The 22,126-nt window shown below is 39.0% G+C and overlaps 1 protein-coding gene and 1 long non-coding RNA gene across 2 annotated transcripts in view; both read left to right on the top strand.

Annotated features, from left to right (window-relative positions):
- ME1 (malic enzyme 1) overlaps nucleotides 1-19,516 on the top strand; it is a 189,691-nt gene extending 170,175 nt beyond the window's left edge. The window contains exons 10-14 of the mRNA XM_045498908.1: nucleotides 1,853-1,958; nucleotides 3,559-3,701; nucleotides 6,209-6,382; nucleotides 13,850-13,948; nucleotides 17,853-19,516. Of these exons, the coding sequence (XP_045354864.1) occupies nucleotides 1,853-1,958; nucleotides 3,559-3,701; nucleotides 6,209-6,382; nucleotides 13,850-13,948; nucleotides 17,853-18,023 (693 nt within the window). The 3' untranslated portion in view covers nucleotides 18,024-19,516. The remainder of the gene's footprint in view (nucleotides 1-1,852; nucleotides 1,959-3,558; nucleotides 3,702-6,208; nucleotides 6,383-13,849; nucleotides 13,949-17,852) is intronic.
- Nucleotides 19,517-20,514: 998 nt separating this feature from the next.
- LOC123608676 lies at nucleotides 20,515-21,656 on the top strand. The gene is made up of 2 exons (XR_006717376.1): nucleotides 20,515-20,943; nucleotides 20,981-21,656. It is a non-coding gene; the product is annotated as an uncharacterized LOC123608676 (long non-coding RNA).
- Nucleotides 21,657-22,126: the final 470 nt, after the last annotated feature.

The raw sequence follows: 22,126 nt of genomic DNA, 5'->3' as shown, positions 1-22,126 counted from the left end.
ATAAATAAACATTAAGAAAATTTGCACAATCCTAAGTACTTTAGATGTATTGTTTGATTTAATTTGTAAACAACCTGATGAGGTAGAAATTCTTTCTTTCTTCCTTTTTCTTTTTTCCCTCCCTCCCTGATTTTTTTCTTTCTGTTGAGGTATAGTTGGCACACAGTGTTACATTAGTTTTAGGTGTACAACATAGTGATTCATCAACTAGACTGTGCTGTGTGCTCACCACAGGTGTAGCTAACATCTGTCACCATACAACACTATTACGATACCATTGACTATAATTCCTATGTGGTACCTTTCATCCCTGATTTATTCATTTCACAGCTGCGGTCCTCTACCCCCGGTCCCCTTCACCCATTTTGTCCCTCCCTCCTCCCCTCTGGCAACCATCACTTTGTTCTCTGTATTTGTGGGTCTCTTCCTGCTTTTTTGTTTGTTCATTTGTTTTGTTTTTTCAATTCCACATATAAATGAAATCATATGGTATTTGTCTTTCTGTGTCTGACTTACTTCACTCAGCATAATACCCTCTAAGTCCATCCAGGTCATAAAGGGAAAAACCTCATTTTTTTTATGGCTGAGTATTACTCCTTTGTATATTTATTACCACATCATCTTTAAGGTAGAACTTACCATCTTTATTTTACAGATGAGGAAGTGAGTGCAGCAAATAGGTTCATATGCTGCAAGTGATCTGTAATTCACATGTATAGTATTTTAAAAATGGAAATAAAATGATAATAACCTTTTAAAGCAAGAAAATTGTACCATCTTTAGAGCAACAATTTGTAAACACCCTGACCATTTGTAAAGCTTTTTCTCCAGGACTGTACCGTGCTGTATTATTGGAAAGACTGACTTCCAGGGCCTTCCTTGGGCAAGTCCTTTAATATCTCTGAGCCTCTGTTTCCTCATGTGAAATGACTCTAATTACTTGCCTTACTTCTTAAAATTGTTGAGGGGATCATATGAAATACGTGAAAACAACTTGTAAGTCAAAGTACCATATAATATTAGGCAGTGATTTATTACTTTAAGTCAAGATAAAAAATTTGCAGCTAGAGGGGCACCTGGGTGGCTCGGTCAGTTGAGCGTCAATCTCTGCTCAGGTCATGATCTCGCGGTTCGTGAGTTTGAGCCCCACATCGGGCTGTCTGCTGTCAGTGCCGAGCCCACTTGGGATCCTGTTTCCCTCTCTCTCTGCCCTTCCCTTGCTCGTGCATGTGTGCTCCTTTCCTCTCTCTCAAAAAATACATAAACGTAAAAAAATTTGTAGCTAGAGAATTATAATTAGATGTTTCCTAGATAACACATGACACATTCATAGTCAAAACATTAACATAAAAATATTGAAAGCTAGTACTTATTTAGAAAATCAAGCTATGGTATAAATATGGCCTTGAGTTCAATTTTTACTCAGTGGTACATGAATTGGGAGTGTTGTGACTAAAGCCAACTCTGCATTCTAAGACACATTTAATACAAATAATGTTTAGTAAATGATATCTTTATTTAAATGACATTTTGCACTATCATTTATTAGTGCCAGTTTCTCATAAATGTCTGTAGAGTTAGGATTTTAATATTAAATAATATTTAAGAAAGGGAAAGACTTGTTTGTTTACTGCTCATCCCCATTGCCTAGAATATTGAGAAATAAGTATTTGTTGAAAGATTGAATGAAAGAATACTCTAATAATTAGAGAAGAGAATTTAAGAACAGGTGTAATACATGATACACAAAAATGTTAAGCACAAATACTCGTAATATGTGTAATATTCTGAAATTTCATTGGCTCACAAATGTTTGGCAGATTTAACATTTCTTTTTATTTGCCTTACTTAGGGACGTGCTGCCTTAACACAAGAGAAGAAGGAATTTGCCCATGAACATGAAGAAATGAAGAACCTAGAAGCCATTGTTCAAGAAATAAAACCAACTGCCCTCATAGGTAAACTTCTCTCTCTTTCCCATAAACCCAACCCTACCCCATTTTGGCCTGATTCATTTTCTTAATTGATTTTTGAGGCATAATTTAGCTTTTTGAAATTTTGACCTTTGGAATTCACAAACAAAATCACACATTCACTGAATCAGCAGTACCCCACGGACACTTAGATTTGTAAATTTCGTACTGTGTTCTCAGTCCTATCAGCTGAAGTGTGCAGCCCCCTCTGCTAACTCTGTCAACCTGTCAGTCCTTGGCAGATTCAGCCTTTCCCAGGCTCCAGATACACACTGGTTCTCAAATGGGAGTGACTTTGCCCCCAAAGAAACATTTGGCAATGTCTGGAGATGTTTTTGGTTATTACAACTTTGGAACGGGTTGGGGGAGTGGTGGTCAGGGCCACTGACATCTAGTGGGTAGAGACTGGAGATGGTATTCAACACCCTACAGTGCACAGGAAAGCACCCCTTCCCCCCCACACAAAGAATTATCCGACCCACAATGTTCATATCCCAGAGGTTGAGAAATACTGCACTAACTACTAGACCCTCCCTGAAGATAGGGAGACCACATCTATATTCCTCATAGCACTTAACACAGTGCTTACACAGTGCGTGTGCACATATGATGTTTAATATAGCCAAATTTAATGTGGTTAAAAAAACTCAGAGGAGGGTATGAAACTTCGTACCTTATTTTGTGTGTATAGAATGTCAGTTCTTACTTTGTATCATAATCCATTCCTGGAAGTTCTTGTAAACATGACAGCATTGAGAACAATGATGATAATGGTAACAAAAACAAATACTCCATCACAGAAACTGTAATAAGCCTTATTTTTTACAAAATACATTGTATCAGAATTTTTCTCCATTTCCATCATGCTAATTGCTTTATCCTTTGTCAGGATTCTTTCAGTGAGTGATACTGCAGTTTTACAATTGAATTCGATGGTTGTCTTAAGTGTTAGCACTGGTTTATAAAAAATAATTACTTTATAACCTGAGAGACTGGAATATACTCCTAGAATTATTTATAGAGAGATAATATATATTAGGCACATTTTAATTTCCTGACATCAGTGTCTGTCATTAAAATACCTAGTGATTTGGGGCGCCTGGGTGGCGCAGTCGGTTAGGCGTCCGACTTCAGCCAGGTCACGATCTCGCGGTCCGTGAGTTCGAGCCCCGCGTCAGGCTCTGGGCTGATGGCTCAGAGCCTGGAGCCTGTTTCCGATTCTGTGTCTCCCTCTCTCTCTGCCCCTCCCCCATTCATGCTCTGTCTCTCTCCCAAAAAATAAATAAATGTTGAAAAAAAAAAAATTAAAAAAAAAAAAACCTAGTGATTTGATCACTGACTCAGTGTATTATGAGCCAAATGTTAGATCTGTGTTGTTTTGTATAGATACTTGGAGATTTGTAACCCTAAAGGTTGTTGGCATTCACAAACGTATCTCTTTCTGTCACTGTTAATGCAGATCTTCTATATTTTGTTTAGGGTCTATCAGAAAGTGACCTGACCTGTCTCATTGTCTTGAGGGCATGGACGTCTTACTTCACTAACCGCTGATAGTCTATTCACTGGTTTCTCATTTCTACATCAGGAGTTGCTGCGATTGGTGGTGCATTCTCAGAACAAATTCTCAAGGACATGGCTGCCTTCAATGACCGACCTATTATTTTTGCATTGAGTAATCCAACTAGCAAAGCAGAATGTACTGCAGAGCAGTGCTATAAACTAACCAAGGTAAAGCAAAAGTGTGATTTCTCTCCCCCCCTCCAGTCCCCAGCTCTGCCAATGCTGACACAGGGTGTGATATTTTACTACTCTAATTCTTAATCGTTATGGAGGAACCCAGGACATGTAAGATTCTTACTACTTAATTTAAAAGTTAAACAACCAAGATTGAAAGAAAAGTGAATAGGTCAGAGGGGTTAAGAACTGTTTCCTCTTCTAGAATGTTGTGTAAATCCTCCTCTTCAGTAAAACAAGCTTTCTAAAGTTTATTGATAATTTTTTCAAGTGATTTGGAAGCATTTAACACTTAAATATAAAAGCTAAAAAGGAAAAATTTTGATGCTAGATACTTATTAAAATAACTTTTAACTAGCTATTTCTGAACGTTGAAGCACACCGTATAAAACCTCAGTCTTATTTTTGTTTTGCTAAATCCTGGGCTTGGATTTTGATGCCATGGGTGGTACATTTGGGCAGCTATTTTGACATCTAGCCAGTTTGGGATAGAAGTCCTTGAAGCTTCAATACTTTACTGTTTCCAAAAAAGTGGCTTATTTTATACTGTGTTTGTATTAACATATATTTGACTGATAGGTTGACAATAGCCTTTTTTCCCTTCAAAGACTTGAAAATGTCATTATAACGAAACAGAGGTTGAATCATATATATCTAACACTTTTATTTTGGAAAGAAATCCAAAATGCACTAGAAAAGGCAAACATGACACAAAGTGAAGTCACTCTGCACAAATCAGAAATTGATGGCTTTACTTCCTTAATAGTATAACCTTAAATGCTCATTACTAGAATTAATGAAATGTTGGCAAGGAGCCACTCCATTGTCTATCTCTCTTAATTTGGGATGGCATCAGTGTCCTCAATAATTTTAATTTTCAGCCCATCTGCAGATTGGGAAATTTGCCTGACATCCTTCAGTAGTCCTGAAATTTTTAAAAGGGGAAGAAAAAAAAACCCTTTGAGCAATAAAATTGTAGCATGGTGCACAAATAATAAAATTTTAGCATAGTAGACAAATAACAAATAAGTGGTTTTGTAGTTATTTTGTCATATATCTCAACAGGTGTCAAGAGTTTGTAGACTCACCGGTAATAGAAATAAACACAGCCAAATTTGTATAATTGTGTTTTTAAATTAAAAAAAGTTTTTTAATGTTTATTTATTTTTGAGACAGAGCATGAGTGGGGGAGGGGCATAGAGGGAGGGAGACACAGAATCTGAGGCAGGCTCCAGGCTCTGAGCTGTCAGCACAGAGCCCGATGCGGGGCTCGAACCCACAAACCATGAGATCATGACCTGAGCTGAAGTTGGACACTTAACCAACTGAGCCACCCAGGTGCCCCGTAATTGTGTTTTTAAATTTGAATGTGTCTGATATAAATGACCTAAACTCTTTCTTAATCATCTTGCATGATGTTCTGTGTTGTTAAAAAAAAAAAAAAGGATATAAAATTGAAAGTCATTTTGAGGCTGAAAACTTAAACACTGGTTTAGCTAAAGGATACAGAACAGGCAAAGGTCTGTCTGTGCTGGATGAGTCTCTGCTGCTTTAGGCGCAAGGGAAAGGTTGTCAGGAAAGGTTAAAAATAGAAATACAGGAAGATTATTGAAGCATGAAAAACTATAATCCAGAAATAGTATGAAGAGATTTTCTTCTCCATATTAACACTCCATGTACACAAGAATGTTTAGCTGTCATTTACTGAATGCTGTTCTCCTTAAAATATGATGATTATAAAACAATAGGTAGGAAGTGAAAGCAGGGAGGGAGATAAATGAGCTTATATATCATGTTGCAGGTCTTTTTCTTAAATATATGTGTGTATACATATATGTATATATATAAAATAATTAAGTTTCGTTAGAAAGTTGCTTGTAGGGATGCCTGGGTGGCTCAGTTGGTTAAGCCTCTGACTTTGGTTCAGGTCATGATATCGAGGTTTGTGAGTTTGAACCCCAAGTTAGGCTCTGTGCTGACAGTTCAGATACTGGAGCCTGCTTCAGATTCTGTGTCTCTCTCTGTTCTTCCCTGGCTTGTGCTCTCTCTTTCTCTCTGTCTCAAAAATAAACATTTTTAAAAAATTAAAGAAAACTGTGTAGATCCCTAAACTCTAACCTAAAATGTCATACTTTCCAATACTCTAATGTTAACCTATCATTTTTTTCAGCTTCAGAAGTCTGTAATCTGAACCCCATATAGAAATGGTTGATAGGCTTCTGGGTTGGACCACTGCAGCGAATAGAGTGGTGGTCTTGGGTTTCCTGTGCTTTACACACTTCTCTGAGGAGTAGAGAGGGAGGCAGAGAGTAGTAGTCATCAGCCACTCCAGAACTTACTGCCAACATCATAAAAGCTTGCCCAGACTTATTAGAGGGTTAATGAAAATTGCTCTTCTTTCTAAATGCTCAGTACTCTAACTGTGGGGTAGTTCTGTTATGATACATTTCTTTTAAAATACCGTGCTTCTTTTTAAAGTTAGTTGTGTGTCTGTGTTGTAGGGGCGTGCAATTTTTGCCAGTGGCAGTCCTTTTGATCCAGTCACTCTTCCAGATGGACGGACCCTATATCCTGGCCAAGGAAACAATTCCTATGTGTTTCCTGGAATCGCTCTTGGTGTTGTGGCTTGTGGACTGAGACATATTACAGATGAGATTTTTCTCACAACTGCTGAGGTATTGTAAACTCTGTGTTCACCAAGGCTGTAAAACGCCAGATGAGCTCCATGTGGGTTAATGCTTTATTTATTTATATAGCATCTCAGCTCACTCCCTATAAGGTACAAAGTCCGAAGAAGAAAAAAATCTCTCCTAGTGGAGAATAAGGGGTCGGTAGCAGGTTCACATTGGAGTCACGAGTAAAAGACTATTTTTTCAGTAGCCAGTAAAAAAACTGTTCTGATCTCTTACAAGGAACTCATTTTCGTCTTCATACTTCCAATCAAATTCTGTGACAGTAGTGACACAATTGAAAATACTGTTTCCAAATCATAATGCAGCGACCAATGTTTCTCCAAACTTTCCTAAATAACAGCATTTTGAAGGTTTAAAATGAAAGTCTGATTTGGTATAGTGAAGAAGTGTGTATTCATTGAGGGTACAGGGCAGAAAACAGAAACTACTCTAATATTTTAAGCAGAAAGAAAATTATAACAGGGAATTAGTGTTTTTGAACTCATTAAAAGGACACATGTGGGTTTGAGTGTGGGCCTTCAGGAAAGATTCTCCGAACATCACGCAACAGACCCAGTAGGGACTGGTGAGCTGTTCTTAAGAAGTGAAGGATCTAAAACCTTACCTTAGTTGCAAGCTAATGAGTTAGCCTGCCACAGTTTCATGGATGCTGGCAAAAGACCCAAAACCCTTAGGTCGGAGACAAAGACTTTATTACTTATGGCACAAGACGTACCATAAACTTCAGGTTCCCATCAGTTCCCTTTCCTCCCCACACTTCAGGGGGACGATACAGTGATTTGGCACATATTTGTAAAATCATGAGCTTTTGATAATCAGAATGTTCATCTGGTTGATACCTTGTTTGAGCAGGATGCAGTTCACGGATGAGAGATTTGAGTGAATTTCTTCTAAAATGAGACCACTGTACAACATGGTAACTGAACTGAACCAAATAAAAGTTGATTAAAATTCAGATATTTTCAGCTTGCAAACATACTGTGCTTTCTGTTTTGAAGAGGAACTCGGAGAATATAGATGGAGTCTTCTGTTATTGTTGTGGTCTAAGGAGTATAATCCCAGTGTTTAGCGCCTGGCGTCATTCTGTGAGAACAGATATTGAAGCTGTAATGTCCTGCTCTTTTCTTTGTCTTCCCTGCAGTAGAAGCATCGCAGCTGGTGTCCCAGAGTTTCTTTATCTCCTAAAATCTTGTGACACATAAGTAGATATCTGCTCACTAAGAGAGCTTATCAAAGCCGTTCACACATTAAGAAAAACATAGTTATTGTTCTACATAACAGACACATCAAAGGGGCGGGGGGGGGGAGATCTTCTACTCAATGTAGCCCATGTTTGCTTTCCTAAATAACTCCAGCACCATCTAGTGACAAACTCCATGAAAAAAAAAATCCTTCCATTTACCATCCAGGCAAAGTAATAAATACTATCAAAAAACTTTGAAGAAAAAAGAAAATGTAATGTCAGCAGTGCCCTTCTTGTAGCTAGTGATCTCTCTGGCTACCTCTTCTGGCCTTTCCACCGGTTTTCTCTTAGGCTTCAACACAACAGTCTTGTTTTTCACACCACCTCATTGTTTACTTTGTCTTCTTTCCATGTCCCTTTTAACTAAGAGCTTTTTTCTAGCATTCATTTTGTTGTTGTTGTAACTTTTTCCCCCTTTTTCTTATGCTTTCAGAGATTTCATCCATTCTCTGGGTTCCATTATCTTAGGTCTAAAAGTGGCCAAATCTGTGTCTCTAGTCTCATCTTGTAATGTGTCTCCAGTTGCTTTTTCCTTAAACACAAAATGCATAAAACCATACTTTTCACCTTCCTTCACCCTCAGTGAAGGACTCAGTATACCCTCAGTATTTGCACTGCATTTAGTGATAACTCCTTTCTAAGTAGACACCAAAGCTTAGAAGCCTGTCATTCTTTCATTCTCCCTCATCCCAAAGCTTCAAACATGCAAGCGCACACCTGTATAACTGCTCTATTATCCTGCCTGGAAAACTCTGAGAACTATTCACCTATCTAAGCCTCTCCTTCTGTTAACTTCACTCCCCACCTCATGCTTGAATCCTTTGGTGACTACCATGGCTTATCTTGAGAAAATTAGGCTTAGGAAGGTTAATTAATTTGCCTAAATTCAACCAAATAGTAATTATTGCAGTTAGAATTTGAATATAGACCGACCTCACATCACAGCCCGAGCTTTCAACCACCATGCTGTTACAACAAAGAGGATTCTGGCTTTCCTGGTACCCTCACAACCTTCTGAACCTCTGCGAGCACTTAGTGCTCCCTTGGGTCAGCCCTCCTGGGAACATACTCCTCGCCTCCTGTCCACATCTGAGAGGCGTGTCTGGCTGCCTGTCCTTCTCCCATTCCTCCTGAACCACCTGCTCTGTGTTCTCTCATCTGCCTCACCCCACCCCTTTCTGAGGTCTGTGTGGAGGACACTAGAGATGGTCACCACAGACAACAGCATCTGGAGGAAACTTTGATTCATTGAAGTCACTGGATAACTGAAAATCCAGCTGCTGTAACATTGCCAAAATGAAACGAAGACAGATCATTTGAAAGCGGACACAGTGTAGAGAGACACCAGTGGCATATCAAAAGCAGCAAATAGTTTTTGAGTGAATGAGGTAATAGGTGAGAGCAACGTTAAGACTCTTGTATACTCTCCCCTTTTCCCCCAGGTCAATCCCTTCCATGTTAGTGATTTCATTCCTAACATGAGGCTCCCCTGGTCGCGTGTTTGCTACTTGGCTCTGTTCTATGGTGTCTCGGTTCTCTCTCTGTGTGACAGGCATACGTGGAGAGCAAAGATTCAGACTGATTCTAATTTACTCAGCCATCTTCTTACTGTCCCCGGTCTCTTTAAAATGATATTGTGCAACATTCTAGACAAGAAGCAATGATGCTGGACCCCAATGGTGAGAGGAACAGTATACCTCTTATCTCATAGAAATAATTTGCAGTTGATTGGTTATAGAACTTGCCTCCACCTCAAAAAGCTTACTAGCTTTCATATTGTAGAGCTAGATCTGGCCCCCAAAGCTATTTTACTTCCATTCTGCCATGGTGACTGCCCCTCTGTTCTTTTAAAAGTGAAATAGCTAAGAGGGTTCAACCTGGGCTCAGTCGGTTGAGCATCTTACTCTTGATATCCTCTCAGGTCATGATCTCATGGTGGTGAGACCGAGCCCTATGTCAGGCTCTGTGCTGAGTGTGGAGCCTGCTTGGGATTCTCTCTTTCTCTCTCCCTATGCCCCTCCCCCATCCGCTTGTGTGTGTGCACGAGTATGCGTGTGCAAGCATGCATGCTCTCTCGAAATAAATAAATAAACAGTAAGCAAAAAGTGAAATAGCTAAAACATACCGAACATTTACTTTCTCAGACAATGTGGTAAATTCCTTACTGGCATTTATTTTGTTTAATCTCATGAATTAGGAATTGTTAGTAGTCTTCTATCGCCAAAGGGAAAACTAGGCTTAGGAAGGTTAATTAATTTGCCCAATTCAAACAAACAGTAATTATTGCAGTTAGAATTTGAATATAGACCTACATCACATCACAGCCTGAGCTTTCAACCACCATGCTGTTATATCCGTTCAACATTGTGCTACTCATTTTTTCTCTATCCAGGTAAATAACAGTAGTAGATACCTATACAGGTTTTTGCTTTAACATCTAAGAAATGCCAATGATTTGAATCTGCTACAGATCCTTTGCAGAACAACAAGAAGTAACAGGATTTTGTAAGCAGCCTAAATTCAATGGGGCATCAACATAAAATGGTTTTATTTTTCCTGACAATCACCGTTTTGAATAATTCTCCATCAAGTCTTTCTTTTCTTTCTCTTAATGGCATCTCAGTAACTTTTAATTCCATTTCAATTCACCCATTCTTTTAATAAGTATTGATTAATACCTGCTATATGCTACTCATTATTCTGGGTGCTGGGGAATATATCAGTGAACAATAATTAAACATCTGTTCCGTTCAGAATCAATATCCAATTCAGATATCATCTCTTGTTCCTTCAGTACAAGAGGCCTGCCGCAGCAGCTGGCTGAGAGCCCCTTCTCTTTTATCATTCTCCCATCCCAGCATCTTGAGGGGCTCAGGGAAAAGAGCATGTCTGGGCTCTGAACACCTCCTCCCCCTTCTTATCAAGGCCTATTTCTTCAAATGTGTTGGAAACAGAAAGGAAGGGTATGGAAAAGGACAAACATGCCCTGTCCTTTCCTTTACTTTCCCTTTCCCTTTTCCTTTCCTTTCCTTTCCTTTCCTTTCCTTTCCTTTCCTTTCCTTTCCTTTCCTTTCCCTTTCCTTTCCTTTCCCTTTCCCTTCCTTTCCTTTCCCTTCCTTTCCCTTTCCCTTTCCCTTTCCCTTTTCCTTTCCTTTCCTTTCCTTTCCTTTCCTTTCCTTTCCTTTCCTTTCCTTTCCTTTCCTTTCCTTTCCTTTTTTTAGAGAGCATATGAACAGGGGACAGGGGTAGAGGGAGAGGGAGAGAGAATCCTACGCAGGTTCCATGCCTAGTGCAGAGCCCAACACAGGGCTCTATCCCACGATCCTGGGATTATGACCTCAGTCAAAGTCAAGAATCAGACATTCGACCCACTCAGCCATCCATCCAGGCACCCCAAACATGTCTTTTATTAACTCTCCACTTTTTTAGGCCATTGAACCATCTGAGGCAGGAGCCCATATCTGGCTTTCTCATGGGGTATGTGTACAAGAGTTTAGAGGACTCTTTGGGGCCCTCTGTGGCATGACATGAGAGATCTGGCTCCAGTTCAGCCTTTTTCCCTTGCTCAGCTTGTGAGATCCTCCTCTGCAGTGGTAACTTGGCTTGGAAGCTCATGCCTTCTGGGGATACAGGCTCCTCCCCAAGCAACCCCCCCCCACCCCCCTTTCTATCTGATTCTCCTTTCCCATCCTCTTCACCTCTGCTTACATAAACATGTCTGTAACTGCTCAGGCTAAGTGAGGAATAGAATGCCAAACTCTCCTTCTTGAGGGCACCTCATGCTTTCAAGAGAGGGCAGTGTGCAAGAAGAAGAGGGGGAGAGAAGCCACTGCATTACCCACTAGGCCAGACTATGGTTCTAGTGACTCTCCCTGATTCTCCCCATTGCAGCCTTCTGAAAAGGGGTGGCTGTGTTTGTGGGGCTGGCAGGGCTGATTCTGCCCCCTCTTAGGTTCTGAGGGACGTGGCAGTCCTCACACTATTTGGTGGCTTCATAATAATGTGGAACACTTAATTCCATTTCTTCTAGTGTTGGGGGCCCTGATCACCAATTCTGGGGCCAAGGAAAAGTTTTGCTCAACATCCTGTTATAAAGGCAAGAAATAAAGGACTGAACAATGTCTTTATTATAAAATTCTTTGTGATCAGCTTTCTGTAATTATAATTATATATTTTGCATAACATGTAATGTAATATTAATCAAATAGCAGTTGTACTAGTAACTTCATCCTGCTCTCCCCCCACCCCACACTCCTGCCCAAATATCCTTGTTCAGAATATCCTCAGTCACCCATAGAATTTAACCAAAATTCCTTAATTTGGCATTGACAGTGCTCCAATCCTTATTCTCTATTTAGATTCCCCTCTGCTCCCCCAGATCAGGACACTGGGGATCACTGAGTCCAGCTCATACATCTCTGCCTTTGGTCTGAATCTGTCTTCTTTCTGGAGTGCCCACCCCTTCCCTTTTGTCTGACTCCTAGCTCTCCTTCAGTCCCATACTAAGCTGTCTCCACTGTACTTCTGGATTTCTTAACACTCACATTTCACCTTTGACCTAGGCTATCCTCTCTTTCAGTATTCCCTTTTTCTTCCTCACTAACTTCTAACTTTCTCAAGGGCAGGAACTGCTTTTTTATCCTCTCTTGCTCAGTGTCTTTCATATTTGCTGATGGCAATAAAACAATTACAGAAATAATTTCATGATTTAAAAATCTAACATATTAAGAGATAGTGAAAAATACATGTTTGCTTATGCAAAATGTTTCAAATGAGGAAGATTTTCTACTTCCTGTCTGCACCCTCAGGTCTGTTAAATAATAGAGCCAGCCACATACTGCTTTAGACTTGCCACACTGAAATACCTAATCAAAGTCTTAGAGCTGGAGGGAACTTCACAATTGCTGAGTCTACCTCTGTGCCCCAGAAGGTTCAGCAAATAACTTAGCATATAGAACTTTATTGTTGAACCGCTTGAGAGCAACTTACAGTATCATGTCCCTTTACCCCTAGATATTTCAGGACATTTTTTTATGTGATCTCTGTACCATTTTCAATTCAGGAACTTTAACACTGATAGAATATTATTATCTAATGCACAGTCCGGATTCAAATTTCACCAATTATCCATTAGAAAAGGCCTTTATAGCCTCTAGACTAATCCTTTAATCTGCAAGAATATTTCAGTCTTTCCTTTATGGCACTGACATTTTGGAGCATACAGGCCAGTTGGTTTTTACAATGTTCCCCACTTTGGGTTTATCTGATTGTTTCCTCATGATTGAATTCAAGTTATGCGGTTTTGTTAGGAGTACTAAATGCCTAATGATTGCATCCTTCTCAGTGCATCACATCAGGAGGCATGTAGTGTCAATCTGTCTCATTAAAAAAAATACTTTACTGAGGTATGATTGACATACAAAAAGCTGTACATATTTAATCACACAACTTGATCACCAAAATACATGCCATAAATATGTCTATCATTGCCAAATGCTCTTTCCTACTCTTTGTGTGTGTGTGTGTGTGTGTGTGTGTGTGTGTGTGTGAGAAAGAGAGAGAGAGAGATTGAGAGAGGGAGAGAAGAACACTTACCATAAGATCTACCCTCTTAGCAAATTCTTAAGTATATGTCATTTAATTTAGAAATGGGGAATGGTCTGGGAACAGCAAATGCTGAGACCAGTTAGGTGATTCAGAGAATCCAGAATCTGGATAAATTGAAACCCTACTTGCAATGTGACTCCAAAGTGGCTCTCTCAGTCCCGTGCTGTACCTCTTGTGCCAGAATATGTGAGCTAGGAGAAGCAGTGTGATCAGCCTTGGATCCCTTCCCTCCTGTACTCTCAGGGTCCTTGTCCATCACTTCTGTCATCCTCCTCTGCCTTCCTCGCCCCTCTCTCCCCTGTTCCTCAGGCACATTGGATGGAAAAGCTTCCAGCATTTCATGGCACAGTAGAAAAGGAACTGGAGTAAGAGGCAGTGCAGATTCTGTTCCCATCTTTACTAATGGTGGGATCCCACCAGTCACCAAGTCTTCTGGACTCAGTTTTCCCATCGACAAAGGGAAAGACAAAATTAGGTGATCACATTAATGTGCCCTGCTTCCATATATGACCATATGTGATCATTCACCTAGGTATCCTCATAACCATCACATTGTATGGTGTGAAGTAAAAACATATTTGTCTTTCTTATTTTGAAAGGTTATAGCCCAGCAAGTATCAGATAAACACTTGGAAGAGGGCCGGCTTTATCCTCCTTTGGACACCATTAGAGATGTTTCTCTGAAAATTGCAGCAAAGGTAAAACCACTCTTTTTCAAGTCTTATTATTTTTAATTCCTTCTATTGCTAAATATGCATTTTTAGCCACTAAAAATCACTTCACTTCCTTGAAATGTATATCTGTGTCAACTTATTTTGTCAGAAGTCAGAGAAATGAGACACAGTGCTTTAGCAGAGCTTAGGAACTACACTTCATCCCTAGGAATGGAAGAATTGGGGTGAATCATTGATTTCCCTATCATTCTTTATCTGTCCCATAATCTAAATAAGTTAGTAGGATTCCCTTTCAGTTAGGTTTCTCCTATTTCACCTTTTTTAACTTATTGTTTTCCATATTTCAGTTGTGTTGTCACCAAAATATTGCAGATACGGTAGAGTAACATTTAGAATCATGTGAATCATTTGTCTTGTCTATGTTTCTATGATGTATAGCATCTTAAAGATCACAATTGATAATATTGGGCAGAGGGCTAAACAATGAGGGCAAAGAACTCAAAGCTGTTGGGGTGGCAGATGAGCTAATGAAAAAATTAGCCAAGAAGAACCTAAAGACAGAGAAATTTTCTGTAATTAAGATGAGAGAGAAATTGACTTTTTTTACAATATAATTATATTAGCCTCTTAGGGCTGCTGTAACAAAATACCACAGACTGGGTGGCTCAAACAACAGAAATCTATTTCTCACAGTTCTGGGGGCTGGAAATCTAAGATTAAGGGGTAGAAGGCCTGATTTCCTTGGAGGGCTCCTTCCTTAGCTTGTAGATGACTGCTTTCTCACTGTGTCCTCACGTGGTCTTTTCTTTGTGTACAAACATCCTTGGCTCTCCTGGGGTGTCCATATTTGCCCTTCTCATAAGAACACTAGTCAGTTTGGATTAGGGCCCACCCAAACAGCCTCATTTTTAACTTAATTACTTCTTTAAAGTCCCTGTCTCCAAACATTATCACACTCTGAGGTACTGGGGGTTAGTGCATATGAATTTTGGGTGACATAGGTCAGCCCATAATGGTTATGTTTATATGTTACAGATGTAAACTAGGGTTTCTCAGCCGCAGCACTGTGCACATATTGGCTGGATAACTCTTGGTTGTGGGGGTTATCTTGGCATTATAGAATGCTAAGCATACCTGGCCTCTACCCACCAGATGTCAGCAGCCTCTGCCCAGTTATGACAACCAAAAATGTCTCCAGACATTGCCAAGTATCCCCTCAGGGGAAATATTGTTTTTTGGTTGAAAATAAAGACTATTAGCAAATTTACCAAAACAGTACCATATTTAGGATTCATGTATCATTATATGCCTTATTGATTGAGGGCATATGCTTCAAAACCCAAGTAATCCTTCAAAAAAACTTTAGATAATCTGCTTGATTACCTATTCATGAAAGAGTATCTTTTTATCTTCTACTATTTTATATCTCCTAGTTTTTAACTAATTTGAATTGTTAATACACCGAACAGCACATTATTATGTTTAATTCATTGTGAAGATTTAAACGAAAAGGTGTTGGGGCGCCTGGGCGCCTGGTGTCGGTTAAGCATCTGACTTCAGCTCAGGTCATGATCTCAAGGTTCGTGAGTTCAAGTCCCACATTGGGCTTTGTGCTGACAGCTCAGAGCCTGGAGCCTGCTTTGGATTCTGCATCTCGCTGTCTCTCCGCCCCTCCCCTGCTCTCACTCTGTCTTTCTCCTCTCAAAAATAAACATAAATGAAAAGGTGTTAGCTTATGATTAGAGGAGAAAGTACAAAAGCAGAGGACCTCAGGGAAGTTCATAAAGACTCGGATATTCTACCTAGAATCATGGGAAAATCAAGTGCTGAGACAGAAACTGGGAAATCAGAACAAAGAATCAAGTTGAGGGAGGAAGATAGTGTAAGTGACCTGCAAGTTTGAAGTTTCAGGGCACATTCACATAGAATTCATACAACTCCAGCAAGTTGATAGAAATGGTTGAAACTTAAAGAGACACTAAATATAAAGATGTGGGAACTATTTTCCATGTGGTAATGGGGGAAATGCCAGGAGTTTTTGGAGCTACCAGGACAGCAAGTATAGCAGGTGAGAACTAAGGATGGAACATGGTTTGTTACTCTGTCCAGAACACAGAGGTAAGAAGCCAGTGAAGGGAAGTTAGGACTTTAAGATGAGACTCAGAACTGAGCAACATGTCAGAAATTAGACAAGACACAGTGTCAGGATGGGGGTGGAAGAGCGATATCCTGGTGAGAAAAACAGGTGAACTTTTAGTATGTACAGAGTTAGCAGGACCTTTTACAAAAGCAATTTCAGTAGCACAGAAGTTACTGGGGAGAATTAGGAAAGCAACAGAGAACAAACTGCTCTTGCAGACTCTAGCATTGAGGGTGGAGGCTTCATGGCGGGGGGCGGGGGTGGTCACTGATACAGCGAGTGTATCCTGGGACCAAAAAGAGGAGTGAACTTTCACAGTCTGTGTCAGGAATGAAATAATGTGTTTTGTTATAAAAGCAGTACAACTATTGCAAACAGGCACAAGGGGTCTCTGGGGTGATGGAAATGTTCTAAAAGTGGATTCGGTAACAGTTGCACAACTCTGCGAATTGACAAAAATAATTTCATTGTGCACTTAAAATGTTGGGATTTTGCAATCAGTCAATTATACCTCAAAAAAGCTGTTAACTAGTAATAATACCACATTATAGGCACTTTGGGAAATACAGAAGAAACTATCCAATACTCTATTTTTCTAACATAAGCAGTTTTATTATTTTGGTGTGTTTGCCTCCAGTCTTTTTTTTCATTTGCTTGCTATCCTTGCTAATATTGTCATAATCATGGTATATACATTTGTTCTGTGTGTTTTTCATGAATATTTCTCCATAATATGGCACAGTCTTTGTAACCATAATTTTTCACAATGCGTAATTTTTCATTGAGAAGAAATACTTAATCATTCCAATCTTCTTCAAAATCAGACTTATCCAAATAACTCTATTATACAGATAGCTCCTAGCGATTGCTTTTTTTTACAACTGGAGTGAATTAAAGAGTACGTATAGAGTGATTAATTTTGACAAGTGGGAGAATCCATTCTTCTCAAAGTAAGGGGAGAGCGAATGTTTGAAGATGTAGAGGAGTTCACTTGAGTTGATGGAAGCAGAAATTGAGACTGTTTGCGCTGAGTAACTGGAATGTTCTCAGTACAGTGATGAGTCAGATGCAGTTACGACAGAGGAAGGTTTGAAATTGCCTTGTGGGAACTGGGAGACAAAGGGTGTTTGTTTGTTAAAGAAAAGGATAAAAACATAATATGCAACCACATCAATGCAGGTAAGGTTAGGAAAAGTATGACATCGCTAGAGGCAGCCATGAAAGGGGAAAGCCAGCACTGAGGGTTGCCCAGACCAGGAACTAGAATGGGGAGTGTGACAGCAAGACAGGGAGACAGGAGATTCTGTGATACTGGGGAGGGGCATTATAACTGACTGTGGAGTCCAGTGGATTAGGTGAACAGGGATAAATAAGGAAATTTTGTAGGAGGCTGTGGTCAGGACAGGGATTGTGGATACCGCATACTATCTGAGTTCAAACTTAGCAGGAATACTAAGGTATTTAGTTCAAGTTAGTTACCGTTCAGGTCATGTCAAAACTTTCACCACTGGATTATCTGTGAAATCCTGTTATGATCACACTTTTGATAAATCTCTATTCTTCACACTTTCCGTTGTTGGCAATGTCCTGTTCTCCTCCTGCTATGTGATTTATAATTGCATTTTCCTTTTCTATCTTCTTTGTGTATGTGTGCTTTTATTATAATGTAACTTAATTTTTTGTAAACAACCGAGACATAAATTAATTTTTTGAAACAGATGAAAACTGACATGTGCTCACCATCAACTCTATTCATTAAAATAATTAATATTCTTTTTTTATTCCTAGATTGTGAAAGATGCTTACCAAGAAAAGACAGCCACAGTTTATCCTGAACCCCAAAACAAGGAAGCATTTGTCCGCTCTCAGATGTATAGCACTGATTATGACCAGATTCTACCTGATTGTTATTCTTGGCCTGAAGAGGCCCAGAAAATACAGACCAAACTTGACCAGTAGGATAATTACTGACATTTCTAATTCCATTAATGAGATCTTAAAGTCTCTCATAATTTTTAAAGATTGGAATCTTTTCTAATTACTCGTAATATTCTAGACTAGGATAATTTTACTTTAACTATAAAAATTCATGGAAGAATATTAATATACTTTGGGGTAAACATCACACTAGACAATTTTGCTTCATTTACTTTCTCATTATTTATGGTTTCTCTCTTAATTATTTTGCCCAAGTTCTCTTAAAAAGCTGTTGTACCTACTACTGAGAAACACACCATTTTTATATAGGGAACTAATAGAGAGACCAAAATTAGTAATAAATTGATATGCTCAACATTAAAATCCATAATTGTTTTGTTGACCATTTTGTTAAAAATCTACTCTTTTTTCTTTTTAATAAAGATAGAAATGAATTTAGGCATAGATGAATTTTTGCTAAAAGCAGAAACAATACTTACTTCATTGCCTAGAGAAAAATAACTTCTCAGGTATTTTTATTCCAGTCCTATATTATATTAGTTCTTCTAGTGCAACTGAACTCTAACATTTCTAAGAAAGATCGTTGCTGTTTACAATGCCTTGTGCAGCCTTAGATTTTAATATTCTTTCCCCATTGTTACATCTTCTTATCATTTTGGTTCTCAGTCAGATATCTCTTCTAGAAGCACTTTTCTTCCTCCCCTGACTGAATGCCCTATCCTTCACACTATTGCTGCTGAACATTTGCAGACTGTGGTGCCTGTCCAGAAGTTGGTACCTTCAGTTCAGCATAGCCTGAGCCACAGAAAGAGCTGAAAGAGAGTAGGTAATATCCTCGAGAAAGGGCTGCCTGTGGAGCTGACCTCTTAGGACAAAGATCTCTGGAGTCAGGGGCAAGAGTGTGGTTCCCAGACAAGCTGGGTTCTCACTTAAGTGACCTGCCCTCGTGTTTCCTTGATTAGCTCAGGTAATTAGAGCTCACTGTGTTATAATAAACTCACTTTACTCTGAGTATGGAGGAAATTTTGTAACCCAATTCCCCAGTATCAGAAACTATCTTTACATCAGGTATTAAGATATTCTAATTACCGTCAGTACTTATAGCCCGGAAATTGTTAACTTCAAGTTTTACTTTAGAAATTAATAATTGAACCAATGGAAACCATTTTAAATTCTTAAGCTCAGGTGCAATAACATTTGCTATTTATTTGTAGGATTATTTGGAGAATTTCTGTTCTTGAAATAATGCTTTTAAAAAGTATAAGAAGATGTTCAAGATAAACTATACTGTACAATGACTTTATTGAAGGTTGAAGATTATACAGATAGTTTCAGGTGTGAATAGACAGGGTGCGGTTATTTCTGAAAGTAACATTTAGTCAAGAGTTTCCTCAATATAGTCACTTTGAAAAGATCCAGAATGCTTATTTCTTGTCTGTTTCCATGCTGTCTTGCAACTCTAACTAAATGTATTTACCTATGCAAAAGATTTATTAAAGTGTAGAAAAAGTGAATGAATAAAATTATGATTGTCTTTTTCTCTTAAAATACTGTTACATTTTAAAATGATAATGCTGGGCCTTGGCAGTCATGTGACAGTGTATGAATTTTAAAAATATTCTCATAGCTAATTTCAGTATGAACTTCATTTAATACATGTGTAGTCATATTTGCTCTATAATAAATGAGCGACTTCCTTATCCTCAGAGAAAGATAATAAAACAAGCATTGGATGATTACTTACTAGGTTTCAAGTATTCTGTATAGATTAATTAATGTAGTCCTCACAAGTTCCTATGAAGTAGGTATTTTAAGTGGCTTACCAAGTCCACAGAGCTAATAAGTCAAGGAGGTGGGCTCTAAATCCTTGTTTATCTTGCTTCATAGTCTGCTCTCTTTTTGCTAGAGTGCAGTCTAGAATACCACTGTACAATAGACAAAGGAAGTGAGTCACCTATGTAATTTCTAGTGGCCTCATAAAAAGAAAATATAGGTGGAATCCATGTTAATTTTATTTAAACTGACATCTCCAGATTATCGTTTCAATATGTAGTCCATATAAAAATATTAATGAAATGGTTTATCTTATACTAACCTCCAAAATCTAGATATTTTCATATGCATCCAAGTCATGGAAGCTCACAGACCCCCTGAATATATGAATTACAAAGATAGCACAAAAATCAACAGATAAAAAGAATAAGGTGTTTAGTAAGAGGATTGGGAAAGCTGACCTACTATGTGGAGAAAATTAAAACTAGAATCCTACCTTACATCATTTAAAAAAGGGGAGCTTAGGGGCTCCTGGGTGGCTCAGTCGGTTAAGCGGCCGACTTCGGCTCAGGTCACGATCTCGCGGTCCGTGAGTTCGAGCCCCGCGTCGGGCTCTGGGCTGATGGCTCAGAGCCTGGAGCCTGCTTCCGATTCTGTGTCTCCCTCTCTCTGCCCCTCCCCCATTTATGCTCTGTCTCTCTCTGTCTCAAAAAAAAAAAAAAAAAAAAAAACGTTAAAAAAGGGGAGCTTAGATGGCTTAAAGACCTAAATATAAATTGTAAAAATATAATGTCAATAAAAATTAATATAGCAAAGTATCTTTGGGACCTCAAGAACCCAAACAGGAGGTAAAAAATGGATGGAACGCATTATTTAAGGATGGGGAGGTTTGGGCTGACAAATGGCTCCTGCCATAAAACACTGTAAAGGGCGAAGAAATCCAGGAACTGTGGGATAGGATGGTTGCTTCTACAGAGATGGGTTCATAAAGAAAGAGATCATTGAGGCTCAAAGGATTAAATTCTCAGCTCAAGGCAATGCTTAGGTTGTTGCCAAAAGAATCTTTTCTGTCTTACTAGCTTTAAGGCTGAAATAACTGAAAACAAGGTCATACTTAATCCTACTCGTTGCCAACTTACACGAGGAGTTGCACTCACAGCTTCACCAGGTACTTAAGAGTATTGATCAGAAACAGGAGGACACAGACCTTGTACTTTAGAGTATTGATCAGAAACAGGAGGACCTTGATTTGGAATAGGGATCTATGGGTAGGGGGATTTGGAAGACATGTGATACCCTAAGCTACTGTGAACAACCCAGGTTTGAATACTGTAAGTTCTGTGTCCCAGGAAACCCCTCAACCCCTAGGCAAAGTGTAAGAATTGACGTCCTCCCTTGCTAATCAACGTGGGAGCTCTTCCTGCCTAACGACGTTATTACTGCCTTGCTTGAAGATTTTGTGATCGCCTCAGTTTACCTTCTGCTCTTCCCACATTACTTCTCATGACCTGCACATTCTTAATATCAGATTCCAGAGAGGAGCTGTGTTGGATACAGTAGAAAGGGAAACCCAGGAGAAGAAGATTCCCACCAAAAGAATTCTTGACTTTGCTTATTTATATTGGCAAAACCCCAAGAGTAAATATGGGATTCTGAAAATGTACTGAGAAAGGAGAAGTGCGCTTTTGGATTGGATAGAATTGACTGATAGGGATGTACTTGCCACAGATTTTGGATTTGGTGTGCTGCCTTGAGCAGCTGAAAGTCATTCTACTTGGTTCAGTTAGTTGACTGAAATATGGACTTAATGATGAAATTAAATGAAACTGAGAATGCAAATATTTCCTGAAATAATATAAAGGAATTCAAAGATTTCAATGATAGGAATGTTGGAGTGGATTTGTCATGTGCAACCAGACCATCTTTATCCTAGTGATCTCCTAAGTCTCCCAAGAAGACCTTGTTACTGACCCCCCTTTCACTAAAACCTTGAGAAAAACATTGGTGATGGGAATAGCATCCATGAAAAGCATTTTTTTAAGTTGGGGTGTAATTAACATTATATTAGCTTCACATATACAGCATGATTAGATATTTACATACATTTGGAAATAATCACAATAAGTCTAACATCCATCACCAAATTTTGTTCTTGTGATGAGAACTTTTAAAATTTACTCTCAGCAACTTCCAAGTATGCAATAGAGTATTATTAAGTATAGTCACCATGCTGTACATAACATCCCCTTTTATGTAGACTCCGCATATAAGAGAGATCACACAGTATTTGTTTTTCTCTGACTTATTTCACTTAGCATAATTCCCACAAGGTCCATCCATGTTGTCACAAA

The sequence above is a fragment of the Leopardus geoffroyi genome, chromosome B2 (assembly GCF_018350155.1).
Source record: "Leopardus geoffroyi isolate Oge1 chromosome B2, O.geoffroyi_Oge1_pat1.0, whole genome shotgun sequence".
Classification (NCBI taxonomy): domain Eukaryota; kingdom Metazoa; phylum Chordata; class Mammalia; order Carnivora; family Felidae; genus Leopardus; species Leopardus geoffroyi.
The sequence above is the reverse complement of the archived record's forward strand: the minus strand, read 5'-3'. Positions and strand labels throughout refer to the sequence as shown.